Here is a 22,070-nt window from a genome sequence, read left to right as displayed (position 1 = left end):
CGTTCTCCATGTTTAACAAGTTGCAAATACTAGTTACTAAGTTATCTAGCAGACAGAGATGTCATTAGTTTAGCAAAGTATTTTGATAGGATGAGAATACTACAGGATGTGCTTTGACAAACAGTTTTGAACCAATTAAAACCAATGATAATGGTTTCCTTATGGATAATCTATGCAGCACATTTGTGGTAAAATGATTAGTTGAAACAAAAGAAAAGAAAGCTGTCATTTACCCTAAAATCTCACTCTACACTATAATCCCATTCTCAAAAAAAGTGAAAAGACAATAAAAACAAAGCCTCTCAAAAGTAAGGGAATGTCTATATGACACCAGTTCACGAAAAAAAAAAGACCCTTTGTTCGATACAGTCTGTTTATCCATCTCACAGGCGGACACGGCCTGTAGAAATCTCTTCTTCCTGTGTCTGCCTCCTGCTTTCCCTCATGAGAGGAATGAAAGAGCCAAACGAGAGGAAGAAACAGAGCGAGGGAGGGAGAGAAAAGAAAAACGAGCGCATCAATCAAGTAGCTTCTTATTGCCAACAATGAGCTCAGTCTCCTGTGTCCCTTCATTTACAGGACTCACTGGGTTTGGACAGGCTCGTCCTCCCACGCAAATAAATACACTGATAACAATTAGACAACATATTTAAAAACTATTTATTTGTTTTTGAGACAGGGAAGGACATATATACAGTATATATTTATATATAACATACTATTCTTTTCTTGCTGTAAAATAAATTTGATACATTAGACTTTGCACTGCAAGTCTTGTCATGATACATATAATACATTTACATATATTGATTTCTACCAGCTAGTCTGTATTCATTTGATCATCCTAGGGTCCTTAATTTCTTTAAAACTGCATCACTTAAAACACATTTTAGCTGCCTTTAGCATGTAGCAGCCCCATAGAAATAGTTTTCTATTACAGTTACGGCAGTAGCAAGCTTATTGCCCAGAAAAATCATTTAATACTGGACTCGTCTGAACCCTGGGATAAACAAAGTCGTCGTCTGGGTTGAACAGCGAACTCTGACATTCAGCGCTGGCTCTGATCCTGTTTGTCTTTGGCTCACACACCACTTAATTATGCTTTAATAACACTGAGTTCACAGAAAAATATTCCTAGAAATTTCTTTTGTAAGTTAAACCCCTAAAGGTTTCATTCATGTGTCTCCTAGATGAGTCAAAACAGTATGGCCAATCATGCAAATTTTCCATAACCTGTCAGGTAATACTGCCTTCAAAATGTATAGCTAAGGATGTGTGGAAACATTTTTCTGCACTGGAACAAAAACCAGGCAGCCTGAGTTCGTTTTCCATCCATTTTTCATTTATAAACCCCATTTCTGAAATGTCTGCAAAACCAGTTGCTTTCAATGAGTCACTTTTAACAAAACTAAGTCCTCAAAGTATCATTAGCTTTGACAGAGTCTGAATATAAAAAATATATTTAAACATATATACCTATAAACATCTAACTGGAGTGGACATGGGGATATAAATACAAGTGAAAGAATTTTCACATTTGAAGTTAAACAAACCAAAACATCACAAACATTCCTTTTATAGAAAAGTGCATCTGATTTAAATTGATCTTTACGCTAAAGCTTCTCAGTCAGGGAGGTCTGGGCCAGACACACGTGAACACAAAGAAGGCCCATCACATTAAGGCCTTTAGTTTGACTTTTCAAACAATAAAAAGCGTCATCTGATTTACTTTTATACATACAAGGTTAGTTTATCTACTCCTGCTCTGAGCTACAGCAGGAGGATGTCTGACAGAAAAATTAGTTACTACGAGGTGAAGTTCCACCCTAAACATCCCTTAAACTGTTTATTACATTATTCAGCTCAGTCCCCAGACTGTATTGAAACGCACTGATTTTCTGAATTTACCTGAATGCATTAAGACGGCCTGAAAGAGTAGATATTGTTCTTCTACCTGAAAACTAACTGTTAGAAAAATCTCTCTTAGATCAGGCTAAGCACCTGCATTGCTCCTGTTTGCACCTCTCACACATGAAAACTAGTTTCAAGTGAAAGAGCGAAGCATGTCAAAAAAACAAAACACCTGGCAATCGTTGAAAAGTTTGCTTCAGAAATGTAGTTTCTCAAAATTAAACTTGAGTAAAAAACTAACTAATTTAAACTAATTGGTCAAGTTGGGAGTAACGTGCGTTTCTTACTTTAGCCGCACACGACAACTCTTTGGCAGTTACAAAGTCTTGATTTCTACTTCATGTTTTAAAAAGATTTTTCTTATATATTCTGTTCAAAGACTGCAGGATGACTATTTTCCAGATAAACTAATGTTAGATCCATTCAAATGCAATAAACAGAAAAACAAATTACCCTCATAGTTGTGGAGGATCATCGTCTATTCAAGATAATATCATCAGGCTTTGTGTATTTGTGTCCTATCATGATGTTATCCAAATTTCCTATCTTCCCTTTTACCAAGATAACTAAACCATCCTAAAACATCTTAATTTTAAAGGGGTAAAAACTGAAAAAGTGCATCACAAATAGCTTAAAAAAGAGAGATTTCTTTGTCTCAGAAAGATGGAGATGGACAAGATGGGGAAAACAGAACAGCGATCCTGTCCATTTAGCGACACTGTGGTTCAGCTTACACTTTCGGCTCACTGTAGCTTTAAAATGAGCCTAAGCTGCATGTTTAGATTTAAATACTTAAGGATATCTGGTATTTCTCATAACTGCACAAGTGAATGTAAACATGGGAGCTGATGCAACTGGTGCTTGAGCCTTAACTACATCATTCTGCCTTTGGAGTGCATCATTTGGTGTGTGTGACTGTGTGAGCTTGAATCTATCAAGCTACTTAATCTGTGTTTTGTTCCCCCCTTGTGGAGACTCTTGTAAGAGCACATACTGGCATTTCTAAGGCTTCGTGTTGACTGCCATGGTCAGTGTTGTTTGTGTTCTTTGGATGTGCTTGTGAGAAATCTTCTTTGAAGTATCTGAGTCCTGGAAGAAGCTCAGTGCCCTTAACACTGACATCTCAGTCATCTCTATGTCTGGATTTCTGGGATCTTAAGGAAGCTGCACATGCTGCTGAGGCTACTCTGTGGTTCAGTTCAGAAACCACGCAGGTCTCAACACAGTATCTGGGAGAAAGGGTGTCTGAGCAGCTCCTCAGCACTGGGCCTGTGTTTGGCTTCCACAAAAATGCTGCGGATGAAGTCCCGTGCCTGGTCGGACGTGTGCGAGGGCAGAAGCGGGTTGGTGGGCTGGGTGGCAATCTTGAATATCGCTGCCATGGCCTCATATTCAGCCCACGGTGGCTTTTCTGTCAGCATTTCGACCACTGTGCAACCAAGACTCCTACAAAAGACATACACAATAAATGTAACTTTAATATGACTTACAGTGGAGTCTCAAAACAAGTTGAAACAAATACCACATTTTTTCTGTGCGACTCACTCCTAAAGCCTTACAGGAATGTGTTTGGTGGAAACTTCGACACACACTGTCTGCAGATGGCCTCTGCCACCTATCTGGGAGCATTACTCTCCTTCCAGCACAAACTGAAAACCTGGAACATACCAACTTCTGTAATGACCTGTTTGACTGGCCTTCAGCCAATCACATCACTCGCCTGGTGGGTCACCACCCAATTAGACTGCATGAGGGAATGTGGTCTGCTGTGTGTGGGAGTGTAGTAGAAAGTGGGTTTCATACAGCAGGCTCCTCACTCAGTGTTTTCTTTTGAGAGAACATTGTTACTCCTGCTTACCAAGTAATAGCCTGGTATTTTCACACGTCTCAGCCTCCCCATTCCCTCATTGTGTGATCCTAATTTCATCTTCAAGTGTTTCTGCCCAATAAACTTAGCAGTTTGTTACTTCAATCAAGGTGCTTCATGTGTTTGTTTCACTCTCACACAAGTTTCCAGCACCAATCGCAACAACAAACACCCGATTATTAGTGAATAAAGACTGCTGGTGATCTCATTCACTACTGCAGCTACTGCAGGAGCATATCTTAGCTGTCACTGGGACAGAGGGGGTACATCCTGGACAAGTTGCCAGTCTACTGAAGGATTTGGGTAAAGATACATCTGTATGTAAAATAAGATTTCCGTGACCTGACAACATTAAACCTTGCTTTTTTTACTCTATGTTTAATGTGTAAGTTGATTTGTTAACTGAGAGACACAAAAAACTGAAGTAGAGAATGCTTCATGTATGGATGTTGCTGTAAAGAAGCAGTGTACCAAAAGAATAAAGCAAGGAGGCATAAAAAGATGTACTCAAAGTGCAGTCCTTGAGTAAATGCACAGATTAAGAATATAGTTCTTGTAGTTTTAGTCATTATTTTGTGCCCCATCTAACGCATCCATGTCAACACCAAAACCTGTACCACCATCATGCATTTGTATCAGTTCCATAGTTTCTACTAAGCCTCTCTCTCTTTCTAGCAAATAAACTGTATGTCAGCAAGCCTTTTGAAACGGTGCAGAGGTCAACTTCAGTTTAACACACCGCCTTGATCAACTTGGACAAAACTAAACTGAAGTGGATCTTTTGGTCTTACCAGACATCAGCTTTCCTTCCGTAGCCCTCTCCACTGATCACCTCCGGACTCATCCAGTAGGGGGTGCCGGTTACAGAGCGTATGCCGGTGCCAGACATGCAGATGGTCTGGAGCCTTTTGCTGGCACCAAAATCTCCAAGCTTCACGTTTCCCGCTGAATCCCGCAGGATGTTGGCACCTGAAAGCCACAGTTGATATGAAACATGCAAAATATTACATGTCAATAATCATCATCCACACGCAGTAAGAACCAAGCATCTCATTATAAAATACTAAACATTTTCTTTCTGCAGAGCATGATGTTTCAGTATCTGCAGTTTAACAGGAATACCTTTGATGTCCCTGTGTACAATCATGTTGCTGTGCAGATAGGACATGCCTTCCAGTATCTGCCTTGTGTACTTGCGGGTGACATTTTCTGTCAGGGCCCCATAGGCCTTCAGCTGATCTTTGACAGAACCCTGACAGGAAGAAATCACAGGTTTTACATGGTAACGCCTTAAAACAACAGCTTAACAAGTCAGAGATAGTGAATGCAATAAAGAGTAAAGACAATGAGCTAAGAAATCAAGTTAAAAAGCTGAAGATGACAGAAGAATGAAAAGGAAACAAACATGTGTTTCTCAGCCAGTTATTCAATAACAAACAACTGCATATGAGTAAAGAAAAACATTATTTTACTTTCCCCGCTTAAGTAAAATCACACATTGTCACTTTCTGTCACTAGTTTCTAGAATAGTTAAAAAACAAAAAACTGCCCAGTTACTGTGAGCTACAGTGGTCAAATCGCTTTACTGAATAAAAAAATATGTTTATATTGTCAACACAGCAATGCAAAACATTAACTCGTGGACATTTGTGTCTTTGTTGCCCTCGTGCGACTGGTTTCAGTCCTACATGCAATGGAAATGAACACACAGCCTGCGATTGAGCAAATGATTATCATGAAAACAATCACTGCTCTGCCTGAATCTGTAAAATGAGAGCTGCTGAGACTCACCCCCGGCATGTACTCCATGAAAATAGTGAGAGTTTTCTCATTGTGATCCCTCAAACAACCGTAGTACTGAACAATGCGCTCGTGATGTAGGTTTTTCAGCAGCTGGATTTCGCACTCTAAAGCGCTGACCTCCTGCACAGAACAGTGAACACAGGGAAAATTAAAAACTGAAGAAAGGGCAACAAATAACAGAAAATCTATAATTTTTCAACATCTTTGCATTTTTATGGATTTGCAAATTGCACAATGTGGATTTCAGCTACAGCTAATTCCCGCCCCAGACCCTGTTATATCAGTTAGCATTACACAGTCATCATAAACAAATGCAGCCATAAACAAATGCTACTTTTTCTTTACTGCATGTGAAGTCAAGCCAAAAGTGGAAACTAATGCAGGGAGTCAATAAAAGCCAACAGCACAGTTCCCTAAAAGTAGTTCCTGTGTTTACTTCAGAGAATTAGGCCACAGCAGAGAGAGAGAGACAGAGAGAAAGGAAGAGTAGGAACTCAGAGGGACACAAACTAATCCCCAGGTCCCAGCACTGAAGCTGCTTTAACAGAAGCAAATACTGAATCACATTTGCTACAAGCAGGAGGTGGGAGTGGGGGTGTGAAGGGGTAACAAGAGGTCAATGCAATGCTGACCCATCGCCCCTCCGTCACCACTGCTCTCAGATACAGGAAGTGACAGTGCGTGTTTTCTCTGTGGCAGACAGGAAAAGAAATTAAAATGGGGAAGAGGGGGGTTGATGGTGGAAGGACAACTTCTACGATGCATTCCACTTTTAGTTTGTAGATTTTCCTTCCAGCAGGCTTTTATTTTTGTCTCGGGGGATAAAATAAAATTGGAAGCTTGAATCCAGAGCCGTAGCTAAACTGTGGATGTTGGTTGATTTATTAATCCCATGCTCAGCTATTCCTGCTAACAATCTACATTCCAGCATAATGACCCGAACAGATTATCGTATGAAGTCACACTTGGCACATTTTCAGCTGGACATTGGTCCCGACTCATGACTTGTCAGTAATGTGCAACCTTGAGTTTGACATTAAAAAAAACAAGAAGAAAAAAACGATTTCATCATTCATGAGATATACAGTAAAAAGAGGATGTGATGTAACCTTCTGACAAACAATTTTAATGTACAAGCAAAAGCAAAAGTTTGCAAATATACAACATGTGAGCATGACAAGAAAGTCACCGTGGAAATAAGAGTACCAGGGAGAGAAATAGTGAGAACAGCCACACACGTGCAAAAAAAAAAAAAAATTCTGCTTATGAAGGTATGCATAACCATCCGTGTCAATGAATATCTCCTAGCTCCTCACCTTACTGGTCTCAGGACTGTCAGGATCAAACTGGACTTGCTTGGCAGCCAGCTCTCTCCCAGTATCTACATCATAACACAGGTAAACCTGACCAAACGCGCCCTGGCCCAGAAGCTTCCCTCGGCGCCACGTCACCGGAGCACTGGGCGCTGAAAACAAACAGACAAAAAACAAAAAACAAAACATTTGTTGGTTGTTGTTTTATGTATCCATTCATTCTCTTCCACTTATCCTTTTCAGGGTCGCACAGGGCTGGAGCCTTTCCCAGCTGTCTTAGGGCGAGAGGCAGCGTACACCCTGAACAGGTCGCCAATCTGTCGCAGGGTTAACACATATACACACCTCATACTCACATTCACACCTATGGGCAATTTAGATTTTCCAATTAACCTATCCCCACTAACTGCATGTCTTTGGACTGTGGGAGGAAGCCGGAGTACTCAGAGAGAACCCACACAAACACGGGAAGAACATGCAAACTAAACAGACAGAAAGACGCCAGCCTAATGGTGGAATTGATCTCAGGACTGTTACACAACTTCCTTAAATGGTCATTTCCAGTTACAATTTCAAATCCAGTCTTTAAGGCAGACTTGGCTCCAAGTACCCGGAGTTAAAATTGTCATTTGACCGAACTTCCTGTCAAATTTAGTTACAAGTTTCATTTACCGACACTATAATTTTGCTCCCGTGGGTGATTTTATGAAGAGGATGAAATCAAATGGTTTTTTCTTTATGATGCAGTATAACAGGAACTATCATGATCGAGATAAGCTTCAGCTGAAAAAAATAATTAGCGCTGTTGACTCATTTATTCACCTCTGTCACAAGCACTGCGTATGAAGTTTTTTATTAAAAAGTTGTGTTTTACTCACACTTATGGGGAACAGAACGATCCTGGGGGCGTAGCCTGCCTTGTGCGTCGACCTGCTGCCAGCTGCCCAGACTCTCCTCACTGCCGTTGAGTGACCGTCTTGAGGGCACTAGAGTGAAAAGGTTCCCCTGAGGGCGACGAATCCGTGGAAACGTTCGGCGACCTTGAGGAGAACAGGAAAGAGTGCGGCTGATTCTAATATAACATTGTGAATGGTGAGACTAAGGAAGGCTATACTACAGATGGAGGCAGTAGGAAAAAATTTTTACCTACTTGAAAAATACTACATATATAGTAGATATCATTAATCTCACCTTCACTGTTGTCCTTATAAGGGAGGGACACAAGGTACCTTCGAGGAAAGGTGCCTCCCTTCCCTGCAACCCTGTCATACACATGATTCTCCCGATCTGAAAACAAACACCCAGAGTGTCATAGCTCAGCAGGAAGCTGCAGTTGAACAACAGTTTAGTTAGCTGCACGGTGTCACGTACCATTAAATTTAGCTTCTTTGATACTCTATTTTGTAGCTTGTACTTACAAAAAATGCTGTTCATGTAAGCTTGCAGTCAGTTTACATTATCACTGACAAGAAAACACTGATTAACAAAAGTAGATAACAGATAAATTATTATTAAATGATTATATTGTGTATAATATAATCTTTACCCAACTTGTCTTCAGGGCTTTAAAGACATACTAAGGTATTGACTGAATGCACACATTGTATGTCTTATTACATGAGTGCTGTAATCATCTTTCTATATAGGTAATGGAGATACTTGGCTTGGCTGTTACCTGAGCACTCTTGACGATTATCAGGGTAACTCTTGGCTCTGTGCATGCGAGACTTCCTCAGTGAGGGGCTGTGAAAGAGGAGCGGGAAGGATGAAGACTGAGGTATTTTCAGAAGCCTTCCCATAATGAGCTAAGCATTTCATCAGCAAAACATTGCATTTATTTTATTTTCCAAATACCAGTAGTTGAAATGTAATGGAGAAGCTCCTGGTAGGAGGCATCAGTGTTAGTTTTACATTTAGCAGGCAGAGCCTGTTTGTCACCTGTCTGAGTTGCTGTCCAGAGACTGGCAGCTTCCAGAAATTGAGTTCTCTGCACTGCTCCAGGGATCCAGCACCTGCACAGGGCACAATGGAAAATTCAGAGTGTCCGTTTTTATGCGCGTGTGGTTTGCGTACACACAGGACTATGTTTTTGAAAACTTTCATTTTCTGTAGAACAGCTGCACTGGAAAATGGAGATGAGCAAATCTGGGGAATTCACCGAGCACTTAGTTCAGCTTTTTATTCCCAAACTTAATTTGAACTTCTTAGGAACATGTTTACAAAATCTCATCATGTCAGCCTCACAGCCCATTAAAAACCAAAGTCGGAAAAGATCTTAATTGAATCTCATAAGTAAACAAATCTTAAAAGTCGTAATCACAAAGACACAAGATCCATATGATTTCTATTATAAGTTTTCTTTTCCCCCATTATGAATAAAGAGATGGCTCACGCATTGATCGCTGGTTTCTGGGATGAACTCTCCCTCACTGTTTATGCTGGTGTATGAACCTTGGCGGGCAATCCTCTGCTGGCGTTCAGGGACGTAGCCAGGAGGTGGGGAACTACGCCCTGTGTTCTGAGAACCTGGAATCAGTCAGAAATGATGTGTATTAGCAAGTTACATGTTTGCCTGATTTTAAAAATTGTTAGGCTCTGTTCCTCTCAACTGAAACTAATTTTTATTTTCCTGTACACATGAAAGTCGGACATGTTGCTGTTGAGACTACAGTCAAAAAACTCGATGACACATCCATGTTGTAATTTTGGGGGTTTTCTTCTTGCTGACCAACAAAGATAAGGCAACAATGAGAACTAGTTTCAGCATTTAAACTTGTTATGATGCAAAGCTCTCAAGCCTTCTAGGAGCTACTTTGACCCCTCCTCTTCTAGAGGGGGAAAAAAAAAAAATCCTAAAACAGACCACTGGTCCGCCACACTAATAGCATTCTGTAATCTGATTGGCTGCTGTCCAGCAGGCATCGTCTAGTGATGGTGAACAGGAAAAGGAAGAGGACCCATTGCAACAAGGGGAAGCAAAAGAAACACCAGTACAAGAGAGTAAAATAAGACAGGCAAGGAAATCAAGGCACAACAAAAATATCCATAACTGATAATTCAGTAACTCTCAGGAGATATAATCCAGTTCAAGTCAATCAGATCTCTTTTTTTCTCAAATGAGTAAAATTGTGAAGAACTTTAAATAGACCAGAAATCACAGTATTTACCAGTTGATAGGTGACGCCCCCTGGGCTCGGAGCTTTGGTACACTGTGCTCACATCTCCAGTGGAGTGGGAGGATTTGATCCTCACCTGCTTACATGGCACGTGGTGGGAAGGAGAGGACGCCTGTAGTTTGGGAAAAGATAGGAGAACAGAAGATGTGAACAATGCTTTAACACATTTAACAATTTCCTCATGTCATCAAACCAGTTAGTGTCGGTAAATCAGGAACTTGGGTATTTCAGAACATGGCGCTGTGGTGGAGAAATGGTAGTGATGCAACTGTATGCTGTAAATGCACGCCCCTGTGTGTGTGTGTGTGTGTGTGTGTGTGTGTGTGTGTGTCTTGAGTCTTACATTGCTGTGCTCCTGAGTGAGAAGCAGTATCCTGATGCTCTTCATGTTGGCGCTCCGGTCTAGTAAGTCGATTGCCTTGTCAAGGTCATCCTGTCCTCGCAGAGGAATGGACAACTGCCAAGAAACCAGACAACAAAAAGAACACACACATTCAAAATGACATGGAAACAAATTCTTGCCAACATTTACAAGCATACACAGGCTGCTGTTCAAACGTAAAATGCACGAACATTAAATCAACACAGAAAACAGACATGCAGGAAGGCACAATTGAGCGAATGAGAATTGGAAAGTTGATAACGGATGATCCATTACTCATGTTTCCATTTACCAAATTACTTGCCCTTCCTCAAAAGAGGATTTACAACTACTATTTAAGAACATAACATCTTAAGATTTAAAGTACAATTTCCTGCATCTTTTACTTGACTCTGAACATGTCTCGACTCAACGATCCGTCAAATTCTTGAGGAAGGAGCAGCTGTGGGTGGGTGGTTGGGTGAAGGGGGCGGGGGGGGGGCACAGTATAACACTTTACCTCATTGTTCATATAATGCAGGTCTAGCTGCTGGCCAAAGACCGTCTTGACTTTCTGCTGAATTTCCTCAAACTGTACAGGTCGTCCAAAGACCAGGATCCTGCAAAAAGAAAAGCAGCAATGAATCATCCAGACAAAGGAATTATGAAAGATTTATACCAGTTGGTAAAGAAACTGCATTAAATTACGTGCACACATGCAAACAAAATACACAAGCTGATGTTTTGAGTGTGTGCAGATTTTTCTATGTACACCTTGCATATTTGTGGTTTATGTTGGCAGTCGCTGGCTAACCACAGTCCTTTCCCCTTCTCTTCTCCAGCTCACATACCAGTCTGAATGAAGTGTGTGTCAGACTGTGAGAAGTGCTCTTTCATGAACTGGAACATGTGACAACAGCTGCATGCCTAAGTGAATGTGTTTATGTCTCCTCCATAAGTTATTAGTCCCTCTCACTTGCATATGAACGTATACTACTGGAAAGCACGATAGCCACACATTCACAACATGCATGTTAATGCAAACCACGCCAAACTCACCTCCTCTCTCCTGAGAACTCAAACTTTATCCTGACGTCATCCTGAAAGAAAGCAGAAATAGCAAGCTCAAAGAGTGCTAATACAGTAATGTACAAAAGTCTCAAGTAACTTCTCATTTCTTTATATTTTGCTTTCCAGGAGCCAGATTTTCTTGCAATTTTTTAAAAAGTGAGCAGTGGTTTGCTAATCTTAATGCAAGTCTTTAAAAGATTTTCTTTTGGAGATTGACTGCTTGACTCATTATTTAGACCAGTTGTCGTTGTACCTGAACCTTTTCAGAGAAATGTTGTTTTACTCAAAGTTGTATCTACACATAACTAACAACTTAGGAAAGAACCTATTTTAAATTGCGTCTTCTGATTCTTTGTTACTAGCGGCCCGGTGGAAAAGCACATAATTATTTCTTGTTTCTTTACTGAATCTATGTAAAATGCCAATGAGAACAAAGTTTAAGCCCTAAACAGTATTCTTACACCAGTAAGATGATTCGCGAAGAGCTATATGCTGCACACTTGGCATATCTTATGCAGTGTGTCCTTAAAATTTTAAGGAAACTAGACAAGCAGAACAAAAATTAGGTGGCAAAGATTCGGATGAGTCATGTCTTTAAGAAATAAGAAAAAGAAATCAAATTTAGACCTGACACAGGCCTTTGCATTTTGTCCTCCAATTGATCCATCTACTGTTCACTGAACCCTGATCAGAAATGGTCTTAGTGAATAGCTGTCAAGAAGCCATTCTTAAGGAAGGGAAACAGGGAGAAAAGCCTGAGGTGTGCCAGACTCCACGAGAACTGGAGTGAAAATCAGTGGCAACAGGTCTTACAGAGTGATCAATACAAATTCCAAATTTTTGGTTCAAATCGTCAGTACGTGCGTCAAATGACGTCAGAAAAAAGGGCCAAGAATGAGTGTCTACAGCCACAATTAAGGCTCTGTCTGGTTTGGGGCTGCAGCCAGTGGTGTTGGAAATCTTGTCAAAACTGATGGAATTATGCATGAAAAAACATACTGTCAGATTTTGATCCACCATGCAATACCATCTAGAAAGTGTGTGATAATATCCCCAAACACACTTCCAAAGCATATAGGTATAGAAAAAACACAATGAAACTCCAGCAGTCATGGATTGGCCTCCTCAAATGATAGATCGTATTATTACTGAAGTGGCGTGGAATCAGACAGAAGGCAACAAAAGGCAGCCAACATCCTAAGAATGTCCCTCAAGACGTCTGTAAAATTATTGCTGAAGATTAATTAAGTAAATTACAAGAAGGCTTGCCTAAGAGAGTTCAGGCTGCACTGAGGAGTAGTGGTGATCATACCAATTAGACTTCACCTGTGGGTCTCACACAAAGCCGAGCCAATGTGTACCTCTTTCATTTCTTAGAGAACTTGCACTCGTAACAACTGCAAATAAAGTTACCGAGATTACATGGATAGCCAAGCAGAGAGAGAATTTCTTGTTATAATTCTACAGGAAACAAACTTATTCACCTTCTTGTAGAGTTACATGAGGAGATTGCTTCCTGACTGACCATCAGAAAACATGAAGCTACAGCCAGGATCCGACTGGAAACGGAGAGATCAGCTAACATGGTCCTGTCCAAAGGTAACAAACTGCACCTACCACCAGCTCTAAATCTTACCAACTAAGTTATTTCCCATTGCTTTCATTTGGACAAAAAACAAAAAAAACAAAGTGTAATACTGGAAATTGAGGACAAAACTACAGCTTAGGATTCAGGATGCTGACCATTAACCCATGAACAGCAACAACCCGGGTCAAATTTAACTTGGATGTATTTTTCTCTTTTAAATATTGTCATATCACTACTATTACTATCCCCCACAATTTGCATTATTATATCCCGGGCAAAGATTCTTCAAACAGCCCACGTAAAACTGTGAAATGAGGAAGAATTTGTTTCTACTACTTGTGAACTTTTCCATTCTACCTTTGGACAAAACTAGGGTCCTTGCTCCCTAGTGTCCAATTTCTTTTGTAAACTTGTCAGGTGCTCACATAAGCTTTATATATATACACACACACACACACACACACACTGTACAGATAAAAGTGAAGTATGTATATCAATCTTTAGATGCAACTTTTGCAGGAATGGGAACGAGTTTTATTTCCCAGAACGTTGCTTTGGGCAAACACCAAGATTAAATTTTAGGTGGGCCAAGTGCCACTTTTTCTTTTTTCTTTTTTAGAAAAGCTAAAAAATTATTTGACAAATTGGTGGTGACTTTGGAAATTCATGTAATTTTGCTAAAACTATGTACCATGTGCGTCAGGAGAAATACTAAAAGCATCAAAAAATTTTGCCAAATAGTCCTGGACACTTACACTGAGCTCTATTAAAGAAGTTTTCTCTAATAAAAATTCTTTGCTTGACACATTTGTCCCCCCTGATCTCTAGACTCGGGGTTTTAAATTGAATTATAGAACAATTTATGTTTATTATGTTATGATTATGTTTATTAAACTCATTTCTCACTACACGACTTAGAGAAAATATAGTCCTTCAAAACACAACATTACAACGGATTCATTTAAGACACAACAACTGAGGAAGCAGCTTATGAAGACAAACAAATTTATAGGGTTTAACCTTTGTTTAGACCTGTTTCTAAAGGGTCTTGCCTAATAAATGACAACTTTATGTCTTCAGAACTGCATTGCAAAACTCACCTTATGTGTTTTTAGACTCACAAAATCTTGATGTTGTGTATTCATATTGGATCAGCATGTTTTGTTTTTGATTTGTAAGATTTTAAGTTCTTCAGTTTCATTAATTTTCTGAAATTTTAGATAATTAATTCTTACTTTATAGCCAAATTGCGATGGACTGATGCTGTACCTGTCTGTTGGCCTGTGCTGGTGTTTTGGGTTTACCGCTGTCATGAGACAACACAGGCTGCCGCCGCGTCATCTGGAGAGCAACGAGGTCCTTCATTATAGAGTGGAGAGCCTGCCTCTCATCTACAGGGGAAAATAGGTTGGCAAAAAGCAGACAATTAGACAGTGGATTAACAAATGAGTGGTGTGAGCACGGCACAAAGTGAAAGACATATGAGCTCTGCACTAAAATGTGTGAAAAGACAATCAGTCATCTTTAATTGCAGCTTTATTGAAACTATCCTGTGACTGAGTATTGGAGGCTTGAAAGAAGTACTTTGTTTTTGATAGCCTTATTCCCACATTTGATCTCAGGGCAAGTTCTGTCTTGTCTGGAAAAGCTCACGAAAGAAAAATATTCCCCTTGTATAGCTTGGACAGACATCATACAGCCCTGGGGCTGAACCAGACCCCTATCTCCAGAATGCTGAAAACCAGTCCTCTTCACCTGACTGTCTGGAGAAGCAAGTCGCACCAGCTATGCCCTCGGGGATGGTGATTGGTGTGTTTGTGTCTGTTTTTAATGTTGTTTAGAAAACTATACTCTAAGACTTACTCATTGTGGCGTTGTTTGTGATCGAGGTCTACAAACCAGTCTTCGGAAACTTGCAGGGTTGCCTCTGCTGTGCCAACCAACTCCCAGAGCCTTTAGTGGTAAACACAGAAATCAATTAGTTATGAGAATAAAGCATGCAATAATTGAGGTAAGAACAGATAAGACAAAGGGCATCATTAAAAACTTGCACTACCTTACTGGTAAATGTTATTGGAGACAATAGAAAAAAAAAGGAATCGCAGAATAAGACCAGAACGCTGGCATGACAAAGAACTTGTTATATTGTACCCGTCTTATATGAAATTACAGTAATGAAATTACACATTAGTGTTTAATGTGTTTCAGAGAATCTCTTTTTCATTTACAACACAAATCTCTTCTCATTCCTTGCAGGCACGTAACTGAACCCTGCAGACCACAGACCTAAAGAGTTTTTCTGACTGCAAGGCTAGGCGAATGAGAAAGTGTGCAGTGCATGTGAGAATGTGTATTGTGAGTTTGCCCATGAGAAAGAATGACAGTTGGAAACGGCTGAAATTCAAGCTGCCCTGGCAGTGATTATTCTGGCTTTGTTCATATGGGAAAAATGTTCTTTGTGAGGAGTTTTCTGCTGTTTCAAGTAACTACCAGCTTTAAACAGCCTCCTTTGCACGAGCTGCAAAACTCAAAGTTGGTTGTGTCATAACTCCATTGTTGATGTTAACAAGGCAATATTATCAGCCCTGCTCAAGGCGTCAACAGCATTATAAACTGAGGCATTTCCTTCAATGGAGAGGGTTTCCCTCATATTTGTACCAATAAACCATGGAATTTAAACTAATTCGGCAAAGGCAAATACAAAGCACTTTAGAGTTTCTTGAGACTTTGAGGTCTCAACACAAACTTCGTTTTCACAAATGCCCCAAATAATGAGTAAATATTGTTCAGTCAACCAGATACAAGTGACTCACTGCCAGCAACTACAGTTTAAAACAGCTGTTCCCCCAGAAATGCACCGACTTGTTTCTCACCCAGTTCTGATACCTCAATGTAATATCTGGTGATATTATGTAGAAACTGTGTACCACACAGCACCCTTAGGAAGATGTTTATGACCAGAAACTTGAACCCACACTTGACACATGCTTTATTTTTCTTGAAATATACTGCAGCAAATCAATCCCTCTACACAAATTCTATCATTAGCTGCTGAGTAAGTCTTGAAAACTAAGGACTGGTTTGATTTAGAATATAGCTGTGACTAAAAAAACCCCAGTCAAAGAAGGTCAGACAAGAAGCTGAACAGTGTCTGAGTCTGGAGCCAACAGCAGAGGCTGTCCGTCTGTATTCTGTAGTCAAAGGCTGTCTTAAAGGAAAACAAGAACTCGAGAAACTCTACTGTACATGAAATAAGCAGCATTGGCACCTGAGGCAACTCATTGACTTTGTGGCTTTCTGGGTAATAATCACCCACAGGAATGCAGGGCATGTCCGTCTGTGGTCGCCGGAGCGTTGCCACATTGCTTTCAAGCTTATGCTACTCTCAAGTTGCCCTGCCAACGGTGAAGGTGCCAAATAGTTTTGTCCTGCAGTCCTTGAACTTGTTTATAGCATCTAATTCCAAAGTAAATAACACTGAATTTATGCAGCGTGTATTTCTCACTGCTGCATTAGTGTACAGACACTTGAGGTAACATAGAGCAATTACCTCATGCATTACCTAAAAAAATGTGTGAGAAAGAGAACAGTCAACACAGTATTTAGAAACAAAACCTCAACTCAAGTGGTCCTTATGGTCAACAGCACAACAACAAGCTTCTCTGTCAAGTCCCCAAGCTACCCTCATCTCTCTCTTGCTTCTCCTGATTTTAATTACCTCCCAAGTGGAATTCGGGGAATTCAATGGAGAGTAAAGCTGCACTGTACCAGTCCAGTCAGCTGTGCCTGCTTTATTTTCCTTGTATCGCATTTCCAGGACTAGCAGGATTTACATGGATTTTCCTCCACCCTCTCTTCTCTGTCTGCTTTAAGAGGTGTTTAGTCTGAGGCTGTTTTTCTCAGCCACAGTCCCCTGTCTCAAGCCCGTGATGCATTAGGACTGAGGGCTTCGCAGCAAAATCCCATGGCCTGATGTCTGTCCTGTTTCAGGTGCACATGTGCTTTTCATTTAGTGCAACCCACCACATTTAAATATTGCAATCTCAACAAAGAGCTTGTGCTTGTGTTGGCTACGTGAAGTCTTAGAACGTCCTCTGTAGTGTTTTCACACATGGAAATACACTGAAAGTCAAAGCTTATGTACAATGTACATCAAAATGTTCATTGTGCATGTTAATATGAAAACCACCGAAAAAGATTTAAAGACAGAAAGCTGGCACCTTCTGTTGCATTCATGGATAGGCTTGCAAAAGTGTTGTGAATAAAGACAACTTTGTTTTAAAGCTAATATACTACTGTATATTAGCTTTAAAACAAAGTTGTCTTAGTAGCAGGAGTTGGCAATCAAAGTCAGATGTATCCAGCAAATGGGCCCATTGCTTACTCCTCAATACAAATGTGACAAAAATTAAACTCTAACCAGGATGGCGTGGGGAATAGCCTATAGTGAGCTCTGTTCTAGGTTCATAGTTGCATTTAAACCTAGCCTTTCAAAGCATCCTCTAATATGTCTCCTCTCAATACTTCATCATGCAAAATATTGCAGTTAGTAAGCAATTGCATCACTCATTATCAATTCTCTCTTTTCCTTTAAATAGTAACATGAAGTCATTCAAGGTTAGTTTTCAACAGTAGTTGTTAAGAAAACAAACTTACATCTGCAGATACACAAACGTTACTGTGTATCTGGAAGTTCTGACACAGAAGTCCTGACTTATCGTCCATAAAACAGATTTATGCTTTTATATGCCCATAACTAATCTGGCCCAAAGACTTCCCGTATTGACTTAAGTTAAGATAAACTCTGTCACACTTAAATTTAGACCTTTGAATATTGTCAAACGACTATACTTGAGTGTAGGTGTTCATTGCCATCTCAGACTTCACTGACACACTCTCTTTCCTGTGCTGCTCTGGAATTCAGATCAATAAAAATAACTGCACAGTGGAGCTTTGGGTACAAGTTATTAATTTAGCTGTTGAGTTGATTTTTGTTCAGTTGTTTTATTTAATTTTACCTGCAGAAGGGGGTATGCTGCAAAATAGTACAGCCACCCCCCCCCCCCCTTCCATGAATTGCCACCTTATCATGATGGAGGGGTTTGTGTGCACACATGATCCCAGGAGCTATGTTGTTGAGTGCTATTTGCCCCTGGTATGGTCTCCCAAAGCAAATTGGTCCTGTTTGAGGGGCCAAACTAAGAGTGATTCACAAGATGAAGGAAAAACAAACAAACAAACAAAAAGGGGCATGGATACCCTGGGATAGGGTTACTGGGGTCCCACCCTGGAGTCAATCGCTGGTTGGGGGTTAAGTTTGGGAGGAAGGGGGCAATCCACAGCAGTGATTTGGTCAGGCGGATTGACTTTGTGATTGTTTTTGTTATCAGACCATCTGCCTGTTGCAGTTTGTGTTGGACACTCAGGTAAAGAGATGAGCAGAGCTGTAAACTGATCACCACCTGGCTATAAGTTAAAACAGGTGGTGGTAGAAGATGCTGGACAGACTTGGCGTACCCCAAACGTATAGTGAAAAACACGGGTCTGAGAGTCTGGGGAGGCAATGAAGCAAGACTTTCGGTCTCACTTGGCAATTATGGCAAACTGTCAGGTGACTCAGGAAGGGGAAGCAGCTTCCTGCTCACGCTGTTTACAATGGGGATGGGGTTCTGCTGACCTCAATAGAGGATATAGTCACTTCTCAAGCCCACTGATACACCTTCTGCAGTAGAAGCAAAGTCTGGGGACAAGGAGGGGTGACTGGCCCATTACTGTGACTGATTTTGAAGTAGTCAAAAGCTCTTTAGTGGTCGAGCCCCTGGGGTGGATTAAATTTGCCCCGAGTTCCTTAAGACTCTGAACTTGTGGCTGTCTCGTTTGACATGCTTCTGCAGCATCACTTGGAAGTTTAGGATGATGCTTCTGGCCCTTTGTTGCAGATTCTGTTCATAACTTTTATGGACAGAATTTTTAAGGCATAGCCACATGGCAGAGGGCTTCAGCTTTGGCAACCTCAGGATCACGTCTCCGCTCTTTGCAGATGATGTGGTTTTTCCGTACTAATCAGGCAGTGATCTCCAGCGTAACATGGGTTGGTTTGCAAGCAAGTGTTAAGTAGCTGGAATGAGAACCAGCACCTCCAGGTTTGAATCCATGAACCTCAGCCAGAAAAGGGTGGATTGCTGACTCCAAGCCAGGGACGAGTTACTGCCTGATGCTCTCCCTTATTGAAAAGATGAGGAGCTCAGTGATTTGGGAGGGACTCACATCAGAGCCACTACTCTACTATTGATAAAAGCCAGTTGAGGCGGTTTGGGCATCTAACTAGAATTCCTCCAAGTCCTGTGCTAGGAAGGTTTTTTTGAGCCAAACTGGGAGAAGGCTCCAGGGTAGAAAAAGCACACACTGGAGAGATAATGTCTTGGCTGACTTGGAAATGTCTCAGCAGTCCCCCAGATGAGATGGAGTGCCCACGCAACCCGAACCGGACAGATACAGAAAATGGAACAGAATGGAATGACACACATGCTTGAGGAAGATAAGCTATTAAATTTTGTAAGCACAGCTGTTATATATTCACTATGGAATATGAATTTAATTTTTTTTTCTCAATTAAAAAGGTGGAAAGCTGAATGGCATTTTCAACCCTGACTGATTAAGACAAGAGACCACACACAAATCATTTTAGAAAATACTACAACTACAATCAATATTCATTTTCAATTCCCTCCAGCTTTTTATACCGTCAATTTCTTAGACTTTATTCAACTAATTCAGCAAAACAAATAATTTCCAGGACATAGCCTATTCAATAATAATAATAACAATAACAACAATAATAATAATAAACCCGACCCACGTAAATAATTAGAAAAGTTTACATTTCTGTTTTTGGCAGACAGATATAAAAAATATTTCAAATATATACATTTTTTCCCTGTCGCGTGAACACAGCGCATAATTTACACCTGTCACTACTCTCAGGTGTAGCTCACAACCCTCACCTGTAGAGTCGGCAGGTCAGGTCAGGTCAGGTCAGGACCGAGGTTCTCCCGCGTACGGCCGACTGGTCACCGTAGTCTAGCGGCAGGAATGACGCAGTAGGTCCAGCTGTTGTTAACGTCCATTAGTGTCCTCGGTCAGACCAACACACCAAAGAGTGTGAGTGACTGTAAAGGTGCCATCGGCGGGGCTGACCCCCCCAGGTACCGGGGCTTGTCTTCTTTAACGGAAAGTTAGATCACACACACAAACCGATTCTTTCCAGGTTGTAAAAACAAGCACGGTCACAAGAGGCAGCTGTAAGCCTCACAGAGAAAATGTTCCGATGGGAAAACCTACATCAAACAGCTCCAGCTGTGGCCCAGAGGCAAACTTTTGCGCCGTTGTAGCCTCGGATCCTTGGAAAACTTAAATTTCCAAAACATCTTTAGAAGTCACACTAAAAATCGATGAATTTAGAAATGTATTCAGAGCCGTGTCCCATTACAGTGTTAAATACGAACAAAAGCTGCCAAACCAAAGTGTAACAGTAACCGTATGGCCTGTATGAAATCCATTTGTGGGTAGCAGCTCGCCAGAGGAAAGACCGTACGATTTCCGTGATTCTGATGGCCTCTCTTCCTGCTAAGTTTGCAGATTTTCCTCGACCGTGGTTCCAGGTTTAAATCCACAATATTCTAAGCAGAAGATGTTTTTTATTCTCATTGTTGCATTGAACATAACTGCATCGCATTGCAACGTGATTGATGATATAACATAATCGGGGAAGAATACACGAAGGCCTATCTGGCCTATAAAAATGTGCAGATTAATTTAATTGAGATAGCACCGTTCTGGGTTCAGACTTAAAAATAACAGACTATTGGGACATTGGCAGAAAAAAGTACTACATTTGAGTTTATTATATACTTTAACCAGATGCGTTATGTCATGCGAAGCCAAGTAAGATAAAGTCCATCGATGTTTAAACTTCGCAGGGCTGCAGACTCTAAAATTGTAGATCCTGGAGTATTCATATAAACAGCAAAGTGATATTTAAAAAATAAACAAAAAAACGTACATTAGACGAGCTCGGTCTGTTTTTAGCGACAGTAACAAAGATGTCGTTTGTTGAAAGGAACCAGCGGTCGTCCACAACTTTTCCGAACCAAAACAAAGCAAGAAATAATCTTCAGCTGAATACGTCAAACTTCCTGACAGAAAAAATATCGCCACCGGAACCAGCTTTTATGCTTCCAAGAAGTCAAGAAAACGGCTCGAAAAGGTTGTATCCATGTTTCCCAGATGCTTCACTGTCCGGCATCCAAACGCAAGTAATAACGATGATTTAATCCCGGGGGGATTTCTGACTCCTAAACTATCTAAATTAGAGCCGAGCAGCCGCGGGGACGCGCTGTTACTCGGTGGAAGTCTTCTTTCTGGAGCGCGCACAATATTATTGGAGGGGCGGACCAGCTGTGACGTCGTGAAGCGTTTGCTGCCGTGAAAAAGAGTTGGGAAATCCGAAATTCACAGCTTTTAATTTAACAGTCCTCATCCGTCTAAGAAGTCATCCAATGTTTCCTTTAAGATTGAACAATAACGTGCATTCCCTGATTGAATTTAAATGACACGTTAGAATAATCTAACGTGAAGTATTTGAAGTCAAGTAGTTTCATTTTATTTTTGTTTCAGCAGTACTGGACCTGGAGCGAGTGGAATACTTATGTAAAAAGGTCAACGGGTTGTACTTTATTATATCATAGGATTATTGTTGCATGTATTTGAAACATTTATTGCGCAGTGTAATGCAACAATTATACAATATATGCAATTTATCTAAAAGAAGCAGAAACACGCTCGCGCGCGGGCGCGCACACACACACACACACACACACACACACACACACACACCAGTCAAAGGTTTGGACACACACAATCCATCACTCTCCTTCTTGGTCAAATAGCCCTTACCGACCTGGAGGTGTGTTTGGGGTCA

At 40.7% G+C, this 22,070-nt stretch overlaps 1 protein-coding gene across 1 annotated transcript; it reads right to left on the bottom strand.

Moving 5' to 3' along the window:
• Positions 1 to 646: 646 nt before the first annotated feature.
• On the bottom strand, positions 647 to 21,506 carry map3k3 (mitogen-activated protein kinase kinase kinase 3). The gene is made up of 17 exons (XM_004552437.4): positions 20,095 to 21,506; positions 14,954 to 15,043; positions 14,360 to 14,481; positions 11,491 to 11,531; positions 10,952 to 11,051; positions 10,414 to 10,527; positions 10,062 to 10,182; positions 9,287 to 9,420; positions 8,833 to 8,906; positions 8,570 to 8,637; positions 8,086 to 8,181; positions 7,773 to 7,934; positions 6,898 to 7,046; positions 5,570 to 5,701; positions 4,901 to 5,030; positions 4,570 to 4,747; positions 647 to 3,357 (listed from the first exon to the last, which is right to left on the bottom strand). The coding sequence occupies exons 2-17, from the start codon at positions 14,955 to 14,957 to the stop codon at positions 3,129 to 3,131; spliced, it is 1,854 nt and encodes a 617-aa protein (XP_004552494.2). The 5' UTR covers positions 14,958 to 15,043; positions 20,095 to 21,506; the 3' UTR covers positions 647 to 3,128.
• Positions 21,507 to 22,070: the final 564 nt, after the last annotated feature.

Source organism: Maylandia zebra, linkage group LG4 (assembly GCF_041146795.1).
Source record: "Maylandia zebra isolate NMK-2024a linkage group LG4, Mzebra_GT3a, whole genome shotgun sequence".
NCBI lineage: Eukaryota > Metazoa > Chordata > Actinopteri > Cichliformes > Cichlidae > Maylandia > Maylandia zebra.
This window is presented reverse-complemented; position numbering and strand designations above follow the sequence as displayed.